The sequence below is a fragment of the Ranitomeya imitator genome, chromosome 3 (genome assembly GCF_032444005.1).
Source record: "Ranitomeya imitator isolate aRanImi1 chromosome 3, aRanImi1.pri, whole genome shotgun sequence".
NCBI classification, from domain to species: Eukaryota; Metazoa; Chordata; class Amphibia; order Anura; family Dendrobatidae; genus Ranitomeya; species Ranitomeya imitator.
The window spans coordinates 30270630-30292400 of record NC_091284.1 but is presented as its reverse complement, the minus strand read 5'-3'; the positions used below and the strand labels follow the sequence as shown (position 1 = coordinate 30292400).

Below are 21771 nucleotides of genomic sequence, written 5' to 3'. Positions count from 1 at the left end.
AACCTCCTGATGTGCAGGAGCCATGCACATGGTCATCTGGGTCCAGTACTGAGGCTTATTCTTGGCCAAAGGCGTAGCATCAATTCCTCTCAATGGAATAGGACACTGCAAGGGCTCCAAGAAAAACCCACAACGCTTAGCATACTCCAAGTCCATCAAATTCAGGGCAGCGCCTGAATCCACAAATGCCATGACAGAATACGATGACAAAGAGCAGATCAAGGTAACGGACAGAAGAAATTTTGACTGTACTGTACCAATGGTGGCAGACCTAGCGAACCGCTTAGTGCGCTTAGGACAATCAGAGATAGCATGAGTGGAATCACCACAGTAAAAACAGCCCATTCAGACGTCTGTGTTCTTGCCGTTCAACTCTGGTCAAAGTCCTATCGCACTGCATAGGCTCAGGTTTAAGCTCAGGTAATACCGCCAAATGGTGCACAGATTTACGCTCACGCAAGCGTCGACCGATCTGAATGGCCAAAGACATAGACTCATTCAGACCAGCAGGCATAGGAAATCCCACCATGACATCCTTAAGGGCTTCAGAGAGACCCTTTCTGAAAATAGCTGCGAGCGCACCTTCATTCCATTGAGTGAGTACGGACCACTTTCTAAATTTCTGACAATATACCTCTATCTCATCCTGACCCTGACAAAGAGCCAGCAAATTTTTTTCTGCCTGATCCACTGAATTAGGTTCATCATACAGCAATCCGAGCGCCAGGAAAAACGCATCGATATTATTTAATGCAGGATCTCCTGACGCAAGAGAAAATGCCCAGTCCTGAGGGTCGCCACGTAAAAAAGAAATAATGATCCTAACTTGTTGAACTGGGTCACCAGAGGAGTGAGGTTTCAAAGCCAGAAATAGTTTACAATTATTTTTGAAACTCAGAAATTTAGTTCTATCTCCAAAAAACAAATCAGGAATAGGAATTCTCGGTTCTAACATAGAATTCTGAACCACAAAGTCTTGAATATTTTGTACTCTTGCCGTGAGCTGATCCACACATGAAGACAGACCTTTAATGTCCATTGCTACACCTGTGTCCTGAACCACCCAAATGTCTAGGGGAAAAAAAAGGCAAAACACAGTACAGAGAAAAAAAATGGTCTCAGAACTTCTTTTTTCCCTCTATTGAGAATCATTAGTACTTTTGGCTTCCAGTACTGTTATGATAAGGCAATTCAGTACCACAATGGACATGGAGGTCAGAGCACATACAGTGATCTGACAATAACCCAAAAACATAGAACGAGCTCTGAGACGTGGGAACTCTGCTGACCGCAATCCTTAATCCTCTCCAACAACACTAGAGGCAGCCGTGGATTGCACCTAACGCTCCCTATGCAACTCGGCACAGCCTTAGAAACTAGCTAGCCTGAAGATAGAAAATAAGCCTACCTTGCCTCAGAGAAATACCCCAAAGGAAAAGGCAGCCCCCACATATAAGTGAGTTAAGATGAAAAGACAAACGTAGAGATGAAATAGATCTGGTAAAGTGAGGCCCGACTTTCTGAACAGAGCGAGGATAGGAAAGGTAACTTTGCGGTCAACACAAAACCCTACAAAAACCATGCAAAGGGGGCAAAAAGACCCTCCGTACCGAACTAACGGCACAGAGGTACACCCTCTGCGTCCCAGAGCTTCCAGCAAACAAATAGACAAGCTGGACAGAAAAAACAGCAAACAAAATAGCAAAGTAGAACTTAGCTATGCAGAGCAGCAGGCCACAGGAACGATCCAGGAGGAAACAGGTCCAATACTAGAACATTGACTGGAAGCCAGGATCAAAGCACTAGGTGGGGTTAAATAGAGCAGCACCTAACGACTTCACCACATCACCTGAGGAAGGAAACTCAGAAGCCGCAGTACCACTCTCCTCCACCAACGGAAGCTCACAGAGAGAATCAGCCGAAGTACCACTTGTGACCACAGGAGGGAGCTCTGCCACAGAATTCACAACACGCACCCCTCCAGTCCGTCCTTAACTCTTCTGCCCGACTAATTAATGTCTCTCCTCTCTACACTCCTGCTTCCCCTCTTTGCAAATCCCTTCACTGACTCCCATTCCCTCAGCGTATCCAAGTTAAACTACTAACACTGTCCTACAAAGCCATCTATAACCTTTCTCCTCCGTATATTTCCACACTAATCTCTCAATATCTTCCCTCACGTAATCTCCAGTCCTCCCAAGACCTCCTTCTCTCCTCCACACTTATTCGCTTCTCCCCCAATCGCCTCCAAGACTTCTCCTGAATATCCCCCATCCTCTGGAATTCTGTGCCCCAACACGTCCGGTTACCCACCACATTTGGATCCTTCAAAAGAAACCTGAAAACCCACCTCTTCAAGGAAGCTTACAGCCTGTAAAGACCACACGGCCACCTCAACACCATCGGAGTTACTGCAACCCTTGACCTCCTGTCTCCTTCCCCATAATCCTGTAGAATGTAAGCCCGCAAGGGCAGGGTCCTCACCCCTCTATCAATCTGTAATTGTTACTTTGTTTACTGTAAGTGATATTTGTATTTTTGATGTAACCCGGTCTCATGTACAGCACCATGGAATTAATGGTGCTATATAAATAAATATAATATACATAAATAACATAAATACACACAACACCCAGTGAAACACACAGCACATTTACACATAACTCAAGCAAAATACATAACATACACACACACTAACACAAACCATACATACTCATAACTGAAACACATATGCACATAACATATATACATTCATAACAAATGCACACAACACCCAGTGAAACACAGAACAAAAATACATATAACACGCACATACACATAACACACACTCTCACACACAATATACGGTATATGTACCATGCACACATCACAAATACATATAACGCAAGCATGCATAGACATTACACAGAGACATAGATAACGTGCACACACATAATACATAAAATACATGTTACACACACATAACACACACATTTGGATCGCAGTCTCTTTACCTTTACTGAAGGCTTCAGCATCCACAGTCCAGAGCACCAGATCACAGGTCCCCTTATCCAGGTGGAAATCAGTAGCCTTCCTCTAGCGCCTGGGTGTTGTAGTACCTCCCTGCTGAGCCTCTCATAAGGTCATCACCTCTGTTGTAGATGTTCTAGATGTTATGTCTCTTTCTCTCTGTCCCCCAGATGGATAGGACAAACCCGTATGACTGGTGGCCTGAGGCTTTTTACAGGGACTCTAGCACGCCCCAGCCCCCACAAGTTGCCTCCTGGGTATAGGGCGGATCAGTAACTTGAAATTAGCTGTGCTGCTGGTATCTGGAGCAAGACATAAAGGACTGTTGCTCCCTCGGTGTTCCGGCTACCGGATCCTGCGCCTCAGAAGGAGGCAGCCTGTGCAGGGCAGAACTCTTTCTGGTTTCCTCTCCTTTTGCTATGACTTCTTCTCACTCTCTACAATACAGTTCTCTGTTTGTGAATCTTTCTTAGGGGCTGCTGCACATGGGGCAGGGGCAGCTCCGTGACCTTCTGTCTAGGCCTCTGACAGGATCCCACCCCTGTCAGAGACCAACTACCTGAGCAGAGCTCAGATAGCAACTAACTGGGAGAAGCCCAGCTCGCTTCTGCCTAACTTCCTATCCAGACCACCAGTTTTACCTAATTGTGTGAAGAGTGCCCTAATAAATAGGAGCATAGCTCCCCCTGGTGGGCTGGAGTATGAAATGTGTTGTATGTTTGTGGTACGTGGTAAAGTGATCTCCTTTATTGCCTCCAAACGTAACATCACTTCCCCCTAGAGGAGAATGATATTACTGCAACGACCAGGACCCTGGTGCGCTGCACATTCATAACATACAGACATAACATACACATTACACACAACATACATACTCACAGTACAAACATACATAACACACACATTCAAACATAACAGACATAACATGAACACACATACAGAGCATACACACTATACATGCACATAGAACTTACACACACATGCATACATATATGGGATGTCACAGTGTAGAGGGATCATCCTTATTCTCATTTGCACACAGAAACACGAGAAGCAGCGGAATGAAACTGAAAGGGAGAAGATACAGAATAGATATTAGAAAAAACTTTTTGACAGTGAGGGTGATCAATGAGTGGAACAGGCGGCCACAAGAGGTGGTGAGTTTTCCTTCAATGGAAGTCTTCAAACAGAGGCTGGACAGACATCTGTCTGAGATGGTTTACGATGACCCTGGAGGTCCCTTCTAACTCTAACCTTCTGTGTTTTATGATATATTACACACACATAATATACACACATAACACACCACACATACATAATATAAACATTACACACACGCACATACACACATACTGTACATAACACACATAACATGCACACACACATACATAGCATACATGTATAACATGCACATACACACCCACACATACATAACATATATATTATACACATAGACACATAATGTACACACATAGCACACCAGACATACATAATATACACATTACACATGCGCACATACACACATACATAACACACATAACATGCACACACACATACAGTTAGGGCCAGAAATATTTGGACAGTGACACAATTTTCGCGACTTGGGCTCTGCATGCCACCACATTGGATTTGAAATGAAACCTCTACAACAGAATTCAAGTGCAGATTGTAACGTTTAATTTGAAGGGTTGAACAAAAATATCTGATAGAAAATGTAGGAATTGTACACATTTCTTTACAAACACTCCACATTTTAGGAGGTCAAAAGTAATTGGACAAATAAACATAACCCAAACAAAATATTTTTATTTTCAATATTTTGTTGCAAATCCTTTGGAGGCAATCACTGCCTTAAGTCTGGAACCCATGGACATCACCAAACGCTGGGTTTCCTCCTTCTTAATGCTTTGCCAGGCCTTTACAGCCGCAGCCTTCAGGTCATGCTTGTTTGTGGGTCTTTCCGTCTTAAGTCTGGATTTGAGCAAGTGAAATGCATGCTCAATTGGGTTTAGATCTGGAGATTGACTTGGCCATTGCAGAATGTTCCACTTTTTGGCACTCATGAACTCCTGGGTAGCTTTGGCTGTATGGTTGGGGTCATTGTCCATCTGTACTATGAAGCGCCGTCCAATCAAATTTGCAGCATTTGGCTGAATCTGGGCTGAAAGTATATCCCGGTACACTTCAGAATTCATCCGGCTACTCTTCTCTGCTCTTATGTCATCAATAAACACAAGTGACCCAGTGCCATTGAAAGCCATGCATGCCCATGCCATCACGTTGCCTCCACCATGTTTTACAGAGGATGTGGTGTGCCTTGGATCATGTGCCGTTCCCTTTCTTCTCCAAACTTTTTTCTTCCCATCATTCTGGTACAGGTTGATCTTTGTCTCATCTGTCCATAGAATACTTTTCCAGAACTGAGCTGGCTTCTTGAGGTGTTTTTCTGCAAATTTAACTCTGGCCTGTCTATTTTTGGTATTGATGAATGGTTTGCATCTAGATGTGAACCCTTTGTATTTACGGTCATGGAGTCTTCTCTTTACTGTTGACTTAGAGACAGATACACCTACTTCACTGAGAGTGTTCTGGACTTCAGTTGATGTTGTGAACGGGTTCTTCTTCACCAAATTAAGTATGCGGCGATCATCCACCACTGTTGTCATCCGTGGACGCCCAGGCCTTTTTGAGTTCCCAAGCTCACCAGTCAATTCCTTTTTTCTCAGAATGTACCCAACTGTTGATTTTGCTACTCCAAGCATGTCTGCTATCTCTCTGATGGATTTTTTCTTTTTTTTCAGCCTCAGGATGTTCTGCTTCACCTCAATTGAGAGTTCCTTTGACCGCATGTTGTCTGCTCACAGCAACAGCTTCCAAATGCAAAACCACACACCTGGAATCCACCCCTGACCTTTTAACTACTTCATTGATTACAGGTTAACGAGGGAGACGCCTTCAGAGTTAATTGCAGCCCTTAGAGTCCATTGTCCAATTACTTTTGGTCCCTTGAAAAAGAGGACGCTATGCATTACAGAGCTATGATTCCTAAACCCTTTCTCCGATTTGGATGTGGAAACTATCATATTGCAGCTGGGAGTGTGCACTTTCAGCCCATATTATATATATAATTGTATTTCTGAACATGTTTTTGTAAACAGCTAAAATAACAAAACTTGTGTCACTGTCCAAATATTTCTGGCCCTAACTGTACATAGCATACACATTGTACATACACACAGCATACATATTATACACATAGGCACATAATATACTCACACAGCACACACACACAATACACACATATTATTATTATTATTATTATTTATTATAGCGCCATTTATTCCATGGCGCTTTACATGTGAGGAGGGGTACACATAATAAAAACAAGTACAATAATCTTGAACAATACAAGTCACCACTGGTACAGGAGGAGAGAAGACCCTGCCCGCGAAGGCTCACAATCTACAGGGGATGGGTGAGGATACAATAGGTGAGGATAGAGCTGGTCCTGCAGCACACATACGAGGGGCGATCCAAAAGTAATGATAATCAATACTAAACACAATGAATATAGTAAAAAAAATTTTTTATTTTTCTACGTAGTCTCCTAACAAGTGTATACATTTTGTCCATCTCTTTTCTAAACTTAGAATTCCCTTAGAAAAAAATTCTTGATCTTGACCCTCAAAAAAATCCCCAACAGCGGTTATCACGTCGCTATTGTCGTCAAATTTCTTGCCCCGGAGGTGTTCCTTGAGCCGAGGAAAGAGAAAGAAGTCACTGGGGGCTAGATCTGGCCAATAGGGGGGTGTTCCACCAGTTCAAAGCCCGCTTCTTGAATGGTAGCCATGGCAACTGCAGCTTTGTGAGCCGGCGCATTATCTTGGTGAAACAGCACTCCAGCTCACAGTTTGCCGCGCCTTTTCTCCTTGATAGCCTCCCACAATCTTCTTATTTGTTCTGCGTAGTAGGAGCCCGTAGTAGTGGCTCCCTTCTCCAAATAGTCCACCATAATAATTCCTTCAGCGTCCCAAAAAACGGACGCCATAACCTTCCCTGCTGAGCTTGACACTGAATTTCTTCGGCGTCGGTTCGTCGGCTCGTTTCCACGTCATCGATTGTTGTTTAGTTTCGGGATCAAAGTGGTGGATCCAGGTCTCGTCCATGGTCAAAAAACGTGACAAAATATTTTCCTTGTATGCTTGGAACTTTTCGAGATTTGCTATTGAAATGTCAACTCGTTTCTTCTTTTGCTCGTCGGTTAACGTTTTTGGCACCCAACGCACGGAGACCTTTCTCATATGCAATTCTTTTGCAAGGATTCTTTGAATACTGCCATGAGATCCCTGTGACCTCAGCTACATGCCTGATAGTCACTCTTCGATCTGCCAATACAACTTCTTCAACTTTTTTCACGTTTTCTTCATTGAGGGACGTGGATGGGCATCCTTCACGATGTTCATCTTCCGTCGATGTTCTTCCCAGCTTAAATTCCATGGCCCACCATGCAACTGTGGAATATGGAGGAGAAGAGTCCCCCAATGTTTCCACCAAGTCGCTGTGTATGTCTTTGGTAGTCATTTTTTTCAAGCAGAGGTATTTGATGAAAGCTCTGAGCTCGTTATTTTCCATTTTGATGTTCACTCCTCGTCAGTTCATATTCAAATGAATGTAGCTCCCGGGAATCGTGGTCTATTTAAGTGATTTTTTTTTCCTGGACTAGTGGGTACCTAAGAGAGAAGAAAACATGTTATTTTAATTTCTGTGTGCAATAGAAATAACTGATTATCATTACTTTTGGATCGCCCCTCGTACATAACATACACATTACACACATGCACATTCACACACATACATAACATACATACGTACCCATGAATATTAGGTCCCCTCCAGCATGCTGGGAAATAAAATAATAACTTGTTCTATTCTTTTATCTTATTTGCAGATTTAAATGAGTGCCTGTCACCTGCGGATAATGACTGTCACTTATATGCAAACTGCAAGAACCTGGACGGGTCATACACCTGCCAATGCCACCCATCCTTTGTAGATAAAGACCCCAGCAGACCTGGGAGGAACTGTGAGGGTGAGAGACCTCTCCTTGGTGCTTATATGAGGAAGAATTACCACTTTTCATCACAATTATTTATTTTTTCTTAACATGTAGATTATTCTGTGTTGAAACATTTCTTGATACATTTTTATAGTGGCCGGATCTCCATTTTTCTCTCATACAGAGTTTCAAAAATAAAAAAAGATTAATGATAAAAATTTTCCCTTCCTACAGCCACCACTAGAGGGAGCCAATAAATAATTAGTAAGCTCCTAAGCTCCCTCTAGTGGCCAGAATGTGATACTTTTATTTTAGCTTTATACTGGGGAATTGGAGCTCTGTGTAAATAAAAATTGGCTTTGCCAAATGTAGAAATAACCTATTAATCAGCACTAATGTTGGACTTGAATAATAGAGTTAGAAGGTGCAGATCCACTTTAAATTGGACATAGATTAGCAGTAGATCTTCAGAATTAATGTTCTACCAATTCTGATACCTTAATAAATTTCAGTAAGATTAAGGTGATAAGAAGCTGCCAGGTTCTATCTAAGCAGAAGTTCACAGGCAAAAATTCCTCCTTTTTGATTCTTTATTTTTAGCAATCTTGCGGTTTTCACACTGGCCACTAGGGTTATTTTAGACTTATACTTCCTGTCCTTTCAGGAAACGTTTTCAGCAGGTTCCTTATCATCACAGACAGGTAACACCTCTATAGATAGCTGATAACACAGCCTTCACCACAATAGGCGATGTCACACCTAACTCTTGCTACGTTTCCCTTCACAAAGATCTTTGCACACGCTCATTAGATGCTTGAAAATATAGGGTCAGAGTCTGTACACTGTGGCTAATGTACATGTGCATCTCCTGAAACCACAGGAAGTTACAGTCTATAATAGCTCCAGTTGTCGGTGTGAGAATAGTACGATTCTTGATTTTTATTTTTAATAAAGATTGTGATATGTAAAAAAATGAAAATAAAAATAATAATAAAATTTTTTAACAAAAACCTAATTTAAATAGGTCTTTTTCTGATGACATAGTCCCTTTAAAGACCTATCACTGGTTCAAATGTGGGTGTTTTTTGCTCTTATTTTATTCCCGCGGTTCCTGTTATGATAGGCAATTCAGTAACACAATGTACATAGCGATCAGAGCACATACAGTGATCTGACAATAACCCAAAATAATAGAACGAGCTCTGAGACGTGGAAACTCTGTAGACCGCAATTCCTGATCCTCTCCAAACACAACTAGAGGCAGCCGTGGATTGCGCCTAACGCTCCCTATGCAACTCGGCACAGCCTGAGAAACTAACTAGCCTGAAGATAGAAAAAAAGCCTACCTTGCCTCAGAGAAATACCCCAAAGGAAAAGGCAGCCCCCCACATATAATGACTGTGAGTAACATAGTAACATAGTAACATAGTTAGTAAGGCCGAAAAAAGACATTTGTCCATCCAGTTCAACCTATATTCCATCATAATAAATCCCCAGATCTACGTCCTTCTACAGAACCTAATTGTATGATACAATATTGTTCTGCTCCAGGAAGACATCCAGGCCTCTCTTAAACCCCTCGACTGAGTTCGCCATCACCACCTCCTCAGGCAAGCAATTCCAGATTCTCACTGCCCTAACAGTAAAGAATCCTCTTCTATGTTGGTGGAAAAACCTTCTCTCCTCCAGACGCAAAGAATGCCCCCTTGTGCCCGTCACCTTCCTTGGTATAAACAGATCCTCAGCGAGATATTTGTATTGTCCCCTTATATACTTATACATGGTTATTAGATCGCCCCTCAGTCGTCTTTTTTCTAGACTAAATAATCCTAATTTCGCTAATCTATCTGGGTATTGTAGTTCTCCCATCCCCTTTATTAATTTTGTTGCCCTCCTTTGTACTCTCTCTAGTTCCATTATATCCTTCCTGAGCACCGGTGCCCAAAACTGGACACAGTACTCCATGTGCGGAGTAAGATGAAAAGACAAACGTAGGGATGAAATAGATTCAGCAAAGTGAGGCCCGATATTCTAGACAGAACGAGGATAGGAAAGATAACTTTGCGGTCTACACAAAACCCTAAAGAAAACCACGCAAAGGGGGCAAAAAGACCCTCCGTACCGAACTAACGGCACGGAGGTACACCCTTTGCGTCCCAGAGCTTCCAGCAAAACAAATAGACAAGCTGGACAGAAAAAATAGCAACAAATAGCAAAGAAGCACTTAGCTATGCAGAGCAGCAGGCCACAGGAATGATCCAGAGAAACACAAGTCCAACACTGGAACATTGACAGAAAGCATGGATCAAAGCATCAGGTGGAGTTAAGTAGAGAAGCAGCTAACGACCTCACCAGATCACCTGAGGGAGGAAACTCAGAAACTGCAGTACCACTTTCCTCCACAAACGGAAGCTCCCAGAGAGAATCAGCCGAAGTACCACTTGTGACCACAGGAGTGAACTCTGCCACAGAATTCACAACAGTACCCCCCCTTGAGGAGGGGTCACCGAACCCTCACCAGAGCCCCCAGGCCGACCAGGATGAGCCACATGAAAGGCACGAACAAGATCGGGAGCATGGACATCAGAGGCAAAAACCCAGGAATTATCTTCCTGAGCATAACCCTTCCATTTAACCAGATACTGGAGTTTCCGTCTTGAAACACGAGAATCCAAAATCTTCTCCACAATATACTCCAATTCCCCCTCCACCAAAACCGGGGCAGGAGGCTCAACAGATGGGACCATAGGTGCCACGTATCTCCGCAACAATGACCTATGGAATACGTTATGTATGGAAAAAGAATCTGGAAGGGTCAGACGAAAAGACACAGGATTAAGAACATCAGAAATCCTATACGGACCAATAAAACGAGGTTTAAACTTAGGAGAGGAAACCTTCATAGGAATATGACGAGAAGATAACCAAACCAGATCCCCAACACGAAGTCGGGGACCCACACGGCGTCTGCGATTAGCGAAAAGTTGAGCCTTCTCCTGGGACAAGGTCAAATTGTCCACTACCTGAGTCCAAATCTGCTGCAACCTGTCCACCACAGTATCCACACCAGGACAGTCCGAAGACTCAACCTGTCCTGAAGAGAAACGAGGATGGAACCCAGAATTGCAGAAAAACGGCGAAACCAAGGTAGCCGAGCTGGCCCGATTATTAAGGGCGAACTCAGCCAAAGGCAAAAAGGACACCCAGTCATCCTGATCAGCAGAAACAAAGCATCTCAGATAGGTTTCCAAGGTCTGATTGGTTCGTTCGGTCTGGCCATTAGTCTGAGGATGGAAAGCCGAGGAAAAAGACAAGTCAATGCCCATCCTACCACAAAAGGCTCGCCAAAACCTCAAAACAAACTGGGAACCTCTGTCAGAAACAATATTCTCTGGAATGCCATGCAAACGAACCACATGCTGGAAGAACAAAGGCACCAAATCAGAGGAGGAAGGCAATTTAGACAAGGGTACCAGATGGACCATCTTAGAAAAGCGATCACAGACCACCCAAATGACTGACATCTTTTGAGAAACGGGAAGGTCAGAAATAAAATCCATAGAGATATGTGTCCAAGGCCTCTTCGGGACCGGCAAGGGCAAAAGCAACCCACTGGCACGAGAACAGCAGGGCTTAGCCCGAGCACAAATCCCACAGGACTGCACAAAAGTACGCACATCCCGCGACAGAGAGGGCCACCAAAAGGATCTAGCCACTAACTCTCTGGTACCAAAGATTCCAGGATGACCAGCCAACACCGAACAATGAAGTTCAGAGATAACTCTATTCGTCCACCCATCAGGGACAAACAGTTTCTCCGCTGGGCAACGATCAGGTTTATTAGCCTGAAATTTTTGCAGCACCCGCCGCAAATCAGGGGAGATGGCAGACACAATTACTCCTTTCTTGAGGATACCCGCCGGCTCAGACAAACCCGGAGAGTCGGGCACAAAACTCCTAGACAGAGCATCCGCCTTCACATTTTTAGAGCACGGAAGGTACGAAATCACAAAGTCAAAACGGGCAAAAAACAACGACCAACGAGCTTGTCTAGGATTCAAGCGCTTGGCAGACTCGAGATAAGTCAAGTTCTTATGATCAGTCAATACCACCACGCGATACTTAGCTCCTTCAAGCCAATGACGCCACTCCTCGAATGCCCACTTCATGGCCAGCAACTCTCGGTTGCCCACATCATAATTTCGCTCAGCAGGCGAAAACTTCCTGGAAAAGAAAGCGCATGGTTTCATCACTGAGCAACCAGAACCTCTCTGTGACAAAACAGCCCCTGCTCCAATCTCAGAAGCATCAACCTCGACCTGGAACGGAAGAGAAACATCTGGTTGACACAACACAGGGGCAGAAGAAAAACGATGCTTCAACTCTTGAAAAGCTTCCACAGCAGCAGAAGACCAATTGACCAAATCAGCACCCTTCTTGGTCAAATCGGTCAATGGTTTGGCAACACTAGAAAAATTGCAGATGAAGCGACGATAAAAATTAGCAAAGCCCAGGAACTTTTGCAGACTTTTCAGAGATGTCGGCTGAGTCCAATCATGGATGGCTTGGACCTTAACCGGATTCATCTCGATAGTAGAAGGGGAAAAGATGAACCCCAAAAATGAAACCTTCTGCACACCAAAGAGACACTTTGATCCCTTCACAAACAAAGAATTAGCACGCAGGACCTGAAAAACCGTTCTGACCTGCTTCACATGAGACTCCCAATCATCTGAGAAGATCAAAATGTCCTCCAAGTACACAATCAGGAATTTATCCAGGTACTCTCGGAAGATGTCATGCATAAAGGACTGAAACACTGATGGAGCATTGGCAAGTCCGAACGGCATCACGAGATACTCAAAATGACCCTCGGGCGTATTAAATGCAGTTTTCCATTCATCGCCTTGCCTGATTCTCACCAGATTATACGCACCACGAAGACCTATCTTAGTGAACCAACTAGCCCCCTTAATCCGAGCAAACAAATCAGATAACAATGGCAAGGGGTACTGAAATTTAACAGTGATCTTATTAAGAAGGCGGTAATCTATACACGGTCTCAGCGAACCATCCTTCTTGGCTACAAAAAAGAACCCTGCTCCTAATGGCGACGATGACGGGCGAATATGCCCCTTCTCCAGGGATTCCTTCACATAACTGCGCATAGCGGTGTGCTCAGGCACGGATAAATTAAACAGTCGACCTTTTGGGAATTTACTACCAGGAATCAAATTGATAGCACAATCACAATCCCTATGCGGAGGCAGGGCATCGGACTTGGGCTCATCAAATACATCCCGGTAATCAGACAAGAACTCTGGAACCTCAGAAGGGGTGGATGAGGAAATTGACAGAAATGGAACATCACCATGTACCCCCTGACAACCCCAGCTGGACACCAACATGGAATTCCAATCCAATACTGGATTATAGGCTTGTAGCCATGGCAACCCCAACACGACCACATCATGCAGATTATGCAACACCAGAAAGCGAATAACCTCCTGATGTGCAGGAGCCATGCACATGGTCAGCTGGGTCCAGTATTGAGGCTTATTCTTGGCCAAAGGCGTAGCATCAATTCCTTTCAATGGAATAGGACACTGCAAGGGCTCCAATAAAAACCCACAACGTTTAGCATAATCCAAGTCCATCAAATTCAGGGCAGCGCCTGAATCCACAAACGCCATGACAGAATACGACGACAAGGAGCATATCAAGGTAACGGACAGAAGAAATTTTGACTGTACAGTACCAATGGCGGCAGACCTAGCGAACCGCTTAGTGCGCTTAGGACAATCAGAGATAGCATGAGTGGAATCACCACAGTAGAAACACAGCCCATTCAGACGTCTGTGTTCTTGCCGTTCAACTCTGGTCATAGTCCTATCGCACTGCATAGGCTCAGGTTTAATCTCAGGTAATACCGCCAAATGGTACACAGATTTACGCTCACGCAAGCGTCGACTGATCTGAATGGCCAAAGACATAGACTAATTCAAACCAGCGGGCATAGGAAATCCCACCATGACATCCTTAATGGCTTCAGAGAGACCCTTTCTGAAAATGGCTGCAAGCGCAGATTCATTCCATTGAGTGAGCACGGACCATTTTCTAAATTTCTGGCAATATAGCTCTATCTCATCCTGAGCCTGACAAAGAGCCAGCAAATTTTTTTCTGCCTGATCTACTGAATTAGGCTCATCGTACAGCAATCCAAGCGCCAGGAAAAACGCATCGATATCACTCAATGCAGGATCTCCTGACGCAAGAGAAAATGCCCAGTCCTGAGGGTCGCCACGCAAAAAAGAAATGACGATCCTAACCTGTTGCGCTGGGTTACCAGAGGAGCGAGGTTTCAAAGCCAGAAACAGTTTACAATTATTTTTGAAACTCAGAAATTTAGTTCTATCTCCTAAAAACAAATCTGGAATAGGAATTCTCGGTTCTAACAAAGAATTCTGAACCACAAAATTTTGAATATCTTGAACTCTTGCCGTGAGCTGATCTACACATGAAGACAGACCTTTAATGTCCATTGTAACACCTGTGTCCTGAACCACCCAAATGTCTAGGGGAAAAAAAAGACAAATCACAGTGCAAAGGAAAAAAAATGGTCTCAGAACTTCTTTTTTCCCTCTATTGAGAATCATTAGTACTTTTGGCTTCCTGTACTGTTATGATAGGCAATTCAGTAACACAATGTACATAGCGATCAGAGCACATACAGTGATCTGACAATAACCCCAAATAATAGAGCGAGCTCTGAGACGTGGAAACTCTGTAGACCGCAATTCTTGATCCTCTCCAAACACAACTAGAGGCAGCTGTGGATTGCGCCTAACGCTCCCTATGCAACTCGGCACAGCCTGAGAAACTAACTAGCCTGAAGATAGAAAAATAAGCCTACCTTGCCTCAGAGAAATACCCCAAAGGAAAAGGCAGCCCCCCACATATAATGACTGTGAGTAAGATGAAAAGACAAACGTAGGGATGAAATAGATTCAGCAAAGTGAGGCCTGATATTCTAGACAGAACGAGGATAGGAAAGATAACTTTGCGGTCTACACAAAACCCTAAAGAAAACCACGCAAAGGGGGCAAAAAGACCCTCCGTACCGAACTAACGGCACGGAGGTACACCCTTTGCATCCCAGAGCTTCCAGCAAAACAAATAGACAAGCTGGACAGAAAAAATAGCAACAAATAGCAAAGAAGCACTTAGCTATGCAGAGCAGCAGGCCACAGGAATGATCCAGAGAAACACAAGTCCAACACTGGAACATTGACAGGAAGCATGGATCAAAGCATCAGGTGGAGTTAAGTAGAGAAGCAGCTAACGACCTCACCAGATCACCTGAGGGAGGAAACTCAGAAGCTGCAGTACCACTTTCCTCCACAAACGGAAGCTCCCAGAGAGAATCAGCCGAAGTACCACTTGTGACCACAGGAGTGAACTCTGCCACAGAATTCACAACAGGTTCCCCTGAATAGTCTACTTTTTGCATTTTTTAAATCCGCCGTATGGTTCCAGAGATATGAGCCTTTTTATTTGGTGCTATTTATTATCTTTACAAGAAGGCGTGGCTCACAGGGTAATTATGCAGAGCAGCCGAAAGACACGCCCCTGAGGATCCTGTGAGACACCCCCCCATTGGTTAAGACTTTAAGAATTGAAAAAAGACCGATATCTCTGGAACCGTATAGCGGATTTAAAAAATACAAAAAGTGGAATATTCAGGGGTGCAGCGGGAATACAAAAAAAAAGCTAAAAGTGATTACAATTAGTGCAGTGTCTGGTATTATTTTACAGGTGTAACCACGACTTCAGCGAGCCCTGATTCCTCCAGGGTTGGTAAGATATAAACTCTCTTCCTTTACAACCAATATTGCCGCCATTCCCATAACTCTTGCCAACTGACTCTTGTCGCTCTGACACATCTCCCGGTTCCATAATCCTGGTAAAATTAGGAAAACGTAGCATTCAGAACCTCTCTGACAACCCATCAGGATGCCGTAATGGCAGCCATATTGGTTGTCACTCAATACTTTCTGCTACAGATATTACTATGAAGCTGAAAAAGAAACACCTGAAAGATTCATTATGGCATTTTAGATCAAACCGAAGAGTTTTTGATTTGGCAAATTTTTCAGGAAACAATTTATTTTTTTGGAGAAGTTTCTAATTTTCTGAAGCATTTTTTGAAGAGTTTTGGAGAAGTTTTTTTTTTTCTTCCTGAAACGTCTTTTGTACCGTTTTTTCATTGGGCTCTTACTAGTCTGGAGCATATTTCATAAGGATCCCTTAAAAAAATGATATGCACATTCTTTTTTTTTTTCCACAAGTTTTTTTTCAATTACTCTCCAGGATCAAAATGTTTCAAGTGTTTGTGCACATGGAGTTTTTTTTTTTTTTTTTTTTCGAGGAGTCTTTTGGAGTGAGTCAGCTACAAAACACGTCTGAAAAATCGCTCAAAACACGTGAAAAACTCTTCTTACTAATTTCTATTGATAAGCTATGTGCAAATGGAGTCTCTTTGTTGATTTAGAGGAAACTGAGTAGAACCTCAAAGTTTTTGAGGAGTTTCGAACTTTTGAGTAAGCCCTTCCTCTCAGTTTTCTCTAGGTTTCTGTTCCAAAATCTCAATGAAAAACTCTGCAGGCGCACAGCCACTGAGCGGAAACTCCAGGTTTTTGCTCAGTTTTGAGATCTGGAGAAGTATTTGGAGAGTTTCTGCTCAGTGACTATATGCACATGGTGTCTTTAATCCCCCGCTGGAGTCTTCTTCACAAGGCCCCTTCAGAAAAAAAAACAGCAACTTTCTTTTTTTCTAAAATGGGTCTGCGAGAAATTTTGTGCTCGTTTTCAAGGAGGGTCCGCCACTGGCATCTTTTTTTTTCCATATCTTCCATTAAGAAAGAATAAAAAAGAATGAAATTATTACTTCTTTTAACTCTGAAGGAGTTAAAAGAAATAACAGACTGAACAGGTTGCTTTTACATTGCGGTGCATTAAGTTCATTTTTTGCAGGTCTTTTTCTGATGGATTCCTGCCAGTTTCTGCTCCAAAAACTAATTTATAAACTGTCTGTGTATATAATCTAAAACCACTCATATGTTCAGCCTCTTGAGCTTTTTTAAGCTTCAAGTTAAAAAAAAAAATGCTTGATAGATGAAACATAAGTGCTTGTCACTTATTTTGCTAGTTTTTTTTAAAAGATTTTGAAACAGAAACTGAGCAGAAATTCTCAAAATCATAAAACTACTCAAAAACTTGGAGGTTCTACTCCAAAAACTCTTAAAAATAACTCTGTCTTCACATTGCCTTAGAAGCGGCTCCTGATGGAAAACAAATAAATACAGCAAGAAAACAACCATCACTTCATGAATACATTACCAGAACCACCATCGGTACAGTAATAATCACACAAGAACCACCTTCAGTACATGTATAGTGAAGTCCCCAGAATCACCATCAGTACAACAATACAGAACCAGAATCACCATCAGTACAGCAATGCAGAACTAGAATCACCATCAGTACAGCAATGCAGAACCAGAATCACCATCAGTACAGCAATAAGGAACCAGAACCAACTTCAGTACATGAATACTGAAGTAATCAGAATCACAATCAGTACAGCAATACAGAACCTGAACCGCCATCAGTTTTGCTGCAAACTGTATTTGTCACATGACAGACTTAAAGAACCACTCCCATCTTTTCTGCATCAGGACTCCGTCTTCACATAGCCTGATTAAAAGCACTTGAAACTAAGCCCTGCCCAATCAAAAGGCTGCAAAAAAATGATCCAGGAAAAAAAGTTGCAAAAACTCTTGAAAAACTCTTCATAACTGCTGCAGGAGACAAAAAAATATTTAGAATTGAGAGTCCTCAGCAGTTGATACCTTTTAATGGCTAACTGAAAAGATGGTAACAAATTGCAGCTTTCGAGACTACACAGGTCTCTTCATCAGGCGGAGACTAAAAGAAATTCTGAAGAATCACATATTTATGCACAACATAGCACAGAAAAAAAAAAGGAAAAACCATGGATAAGACGGGTGACATGAAGCAGAATTATCATGGGTGATAAACAGTTATGAATATTGGGCCAGTTCTTAGATAAGGATTGTTTTATTGTCCTCTGATTGGGGTCTGGTTCTGTTGTGATGACCCTTCATAGTCTGAGGGGCAAGTTCCTTAGTTGATGTAAAAAGACATAAATCCATACGACACATTCATTCCTGCATTAAGACTGTCAAAGGTCGTCATCAGCTTATATTCCCGTACTCTTCTGTCTCTCTGAGATTTGAAGTTACCTTTTAATACAAGTAATTTCATGTCCATAATGTTATGATTTGGGAGACAAAAATGTATTGCCACAGGTAGATCCATTCTTTTTTCTCTGATTGTATGGCGGTGAGAATTCATCCTTGTTCTAAGCTTTTGCCCTGTCTCCCCCACATACAGACCCCCAGTTGGACATTTAGTACAAATAATTAGGTACACCACATTAGAAGTGACGCAGCTGAAAGTACCTGGTATCTTGTAGTCCTGATGTGTATTGGGGATCTTTATCTTGTCCGTGGTCATTATAAATGGACAGGTTTTACATTTTTTCTGATTGCAAGGAAAGGTACCTGCAGCTGTTGGAGAGGACAGGGAGCTCTTAACAATGTAGTAAAGGTTGTAATTTCCGTGCAGCTCCCCTTAGCACCTCCAGATTTGGATTGTAGGTAATTACTAGAGGCACCCGGTTATTTTCAGGACTACAAGATACCAGGTACTTTCCGCTGCGACACTTCTAATGTGGTGTACCTAATCATTTGTACTAAATCTCCAACTGGGGGTCTGTATGTGGGGGAGACAGGGCAAAAACTGAGAACAAGGATGAACTCTCATCGCCATACAATAAGAGAAAAAAGAATGGATCTACCTGTGGCAATACATTTTTGTCTCCCAAATCATAACATTATGGACATGAAATTACTTGTGTTAAAAGGTAGCTTCAAATCTAAGAGAGACAGAAGAGTATGGGAATATAAGCTGATGATGACCTTTGACACTCTCAGTGCAGGAATGAATGTGTTGCATGGATTTATGTCTTTTTACATCAACTAAGGAACTTGCCCCTCATTCTATGAGGGGTCATCACAACAGAACCAGACCCCAATCAGAGGACAATAAAACAATCCTTATCTAAGAACTGGTCCAATATTTATGGACGTAACTGTTTATCACTCATGGTAATTCTGCTTCATGTCACCTGTCTTATCCATGTTTTTTTTTTCTGTGCTATGTTGTGCATAAATATGTGATTCTTCAGAATTTCTTTTAGTCTTTGCCTGATGAAGAGACCTGTGTAGTCTCGAAAGCTGCAATTTGTTACCATCTTTTCAGTTAGCCATTAAAAGGTATCAACCACTGAGGACTCTCAATTCTAAATATTTTTCTATCTACTGGCTAACACGGTACCAAGATATATATTTTTCCTATATCAGGAGACAAAAAAACACCTAAAAAAACTTTGCAAAGAAGGACTGTTTCCTGAAACAGTTTGACCAGATGAACGCGTTACACATGCCCCAAGAAACTCTGTATGAACAGAGCCTAAAGGTACCTTCACACATAACGATATCGTTAACGATATCGTTGCTTTTTGTGACGTAGCAACGATATCGTTAAGGAAATCGTTATGTGTGACAGCGACCAACGATCAGGCCCCTGCTGGGAGATCGTTGGTCGCTGAGGAAAGTCCAGAACTTTATTTCGTCGCTGGATCTCCCGTGGACATCGCTGGATCGGCGTGTGTGACACCGATCCAGCGATGTCTTCACTGGTAACCAGGGTAAACATCGGGTAACTAAGAGCAGGGCCGCGCTTAGTAACCCGATGTTTACCCTGGTTACCAGCGTAAAAGTAAAAAAAAACAAACACTACATACTTACCTACCGCTGTCTGTCCCCGGCGCTGTGCTCTGCACTCCTCCTGTACTGGCTGTGAGCGTCGGTCAGCCGGAAAGCAGAGCGGTGACATCACCGCTCTGCTTTCCGGCCGCTGTGCTCACAGTGAGTGCAGGAGGAGTGCAGAAAAGCTGAGCGCCGGGGACAGACAGCGGTAGGTAAGTATGTAGTGTTTTTTTTTTTTTACTTTTACGCTGGTAACCAGGGTAAACATCGGGTTACTAAGCGCGGCCCTGCGCTTAGTAACCCGATGTTTACCCTGGTTACCCGGGGACTTCGGGATCGTTGGTCGCTGGAGAGCTGTCTGTGTGACAGCTCTCCAGCGACCACACAGCGACGCTGCAGCGATCCGGATCGTTGTCGGTATCGCTGCAGCGTCGCTTAATGTGAAGGGGCCTTAAAAGTTTTCTGTTTCCACCACTTTTGCAGGACACATCGGTCCCTCGTTATCCCCTATGAGCGGAGAAGACCCCAGAACTGGAGGACCGTCTGTGGGTCCTGTAAACACTGCACATCCTGTGACCACCCCACATCCAGGACACCCGACCACCGAAAATGGCTCCAAAATTAACTACGGATTTCAGCACCTTTCCTCTCCAGTAACTCCCATTACTCCCAGTGCAAATGTTTCTGGGGGTCCCAGTCAGGCGCAGTCTGTACTGAGCACACCAGTGCACGCCGTGAACTCAACTCCTCCGGCTCCAGTGCTCCCTACAAGTCACAAGACCGCGGCCGGCAACTTCAGTCCTGTTACAGGCTCCACTGCAGAAATCAGTGCACCCGGGATCAGCACAGCCTCCCAGCTGAAATCAGCGCTGCCGTCCACCGCCAGTGTAAAAATAATCACCGCTGCCCCCATGTCAACGGGACCGACCACGAGCCGGGAGATTTCTTGCTCTTTTCCCATAGTTGGGGCAAATGTCGGTACGTATTGGCTGAAAAAAAATATATCTACTTTTTCTTACACAGCGGGGGTTTTGTTGCAGTGTGTCAGTGTAGACAATACTGAATAAGGCTGAAACACTGCAACAAGCTGCAGCTGTGAGAGCAGGACAAAGCCAGTGAGATAACTCCTTCTCTGATTCCCAGTAATTTACAAAGTTACGTCATCCTAGGATCCGCCAATATGACGATGTCACCCCCAAGCACAAAGACCACCACTCTGAAGCCCCCCGGCCTCACACTGAAAGATGCGAGCACGGTCATCTGTAAGACAGAGAAGATCGGGATCTCTATAGAAAAGGCCTTCCTGAAGATGATGTCCATCGCCGCTCACTCTCTGTTCCTCGGGAGTCCGGAATGTTCCGTAAACTGCAGCACCGACACCGCCATCTACATAGAAGCCGGATGGAAAAACTGCAACACTGATGTGCAGAGCGTGAGTGCAGCCATGTTATCAACACGTAGGAATAAGAACTAATCCACTAAGTGATGACATAAATGGCAGCAATGTATCACAAAAGATACTCACTGTGTACATACATTACATTACTGATCCTGAGTTACATCCTGTATTATACTCCAGAGCTGCACTCACTATTCTGCTGGTGCAATCACTGTGTACATACATTACATTACTGATCCTGAGTTACATCCTGTATTATACTCCAGAGCTGCACTCACTATTCTGCTGGTGCAGTCACTGTGTACATACATTACATTACTGATCCTGTGTTATATCCTGTACTATACTCCAGAGCTGCACTCACTATTCTGCTGGTGCAGTCACTGTGTACA

The 21771-nt window shown here is 43.4% G+C and overlaps 1 protein-coding gene across 3 annotated transcripts in view; it reads left to right on the top strand.

Moving 5' to 3' along the window:
- The window catches only part of UMODL1 (uromodulin like 1), a 105343-nt gene that overhangs the window by 52322 nt on the left and 31250 nt on the right, over positions 1–21771 (top strand). For 2 of the 3 annotated variants that reach the window (XM_069760683.1, XM_069760686.1), the window contains exons 11-14: positions 7958–8098; positions 15881–15922; positions 20464–20958; positions 21150–21412. In XM_069760683.1, the coding sequence (XP_069616784.1) occupies positions 7958–8098; positions 15881–15922; positions 20464–20958; positions 21150–21412 (941 nt within the window). The remainder of the gene's footprint in view (positions 1–7957; positions 8099–15880; positions 15923–20463; positions 20959–21149; positions 21413–21771) is intronic. The other variant, XM_069760685.1, reaches the window with a different exon arrangement.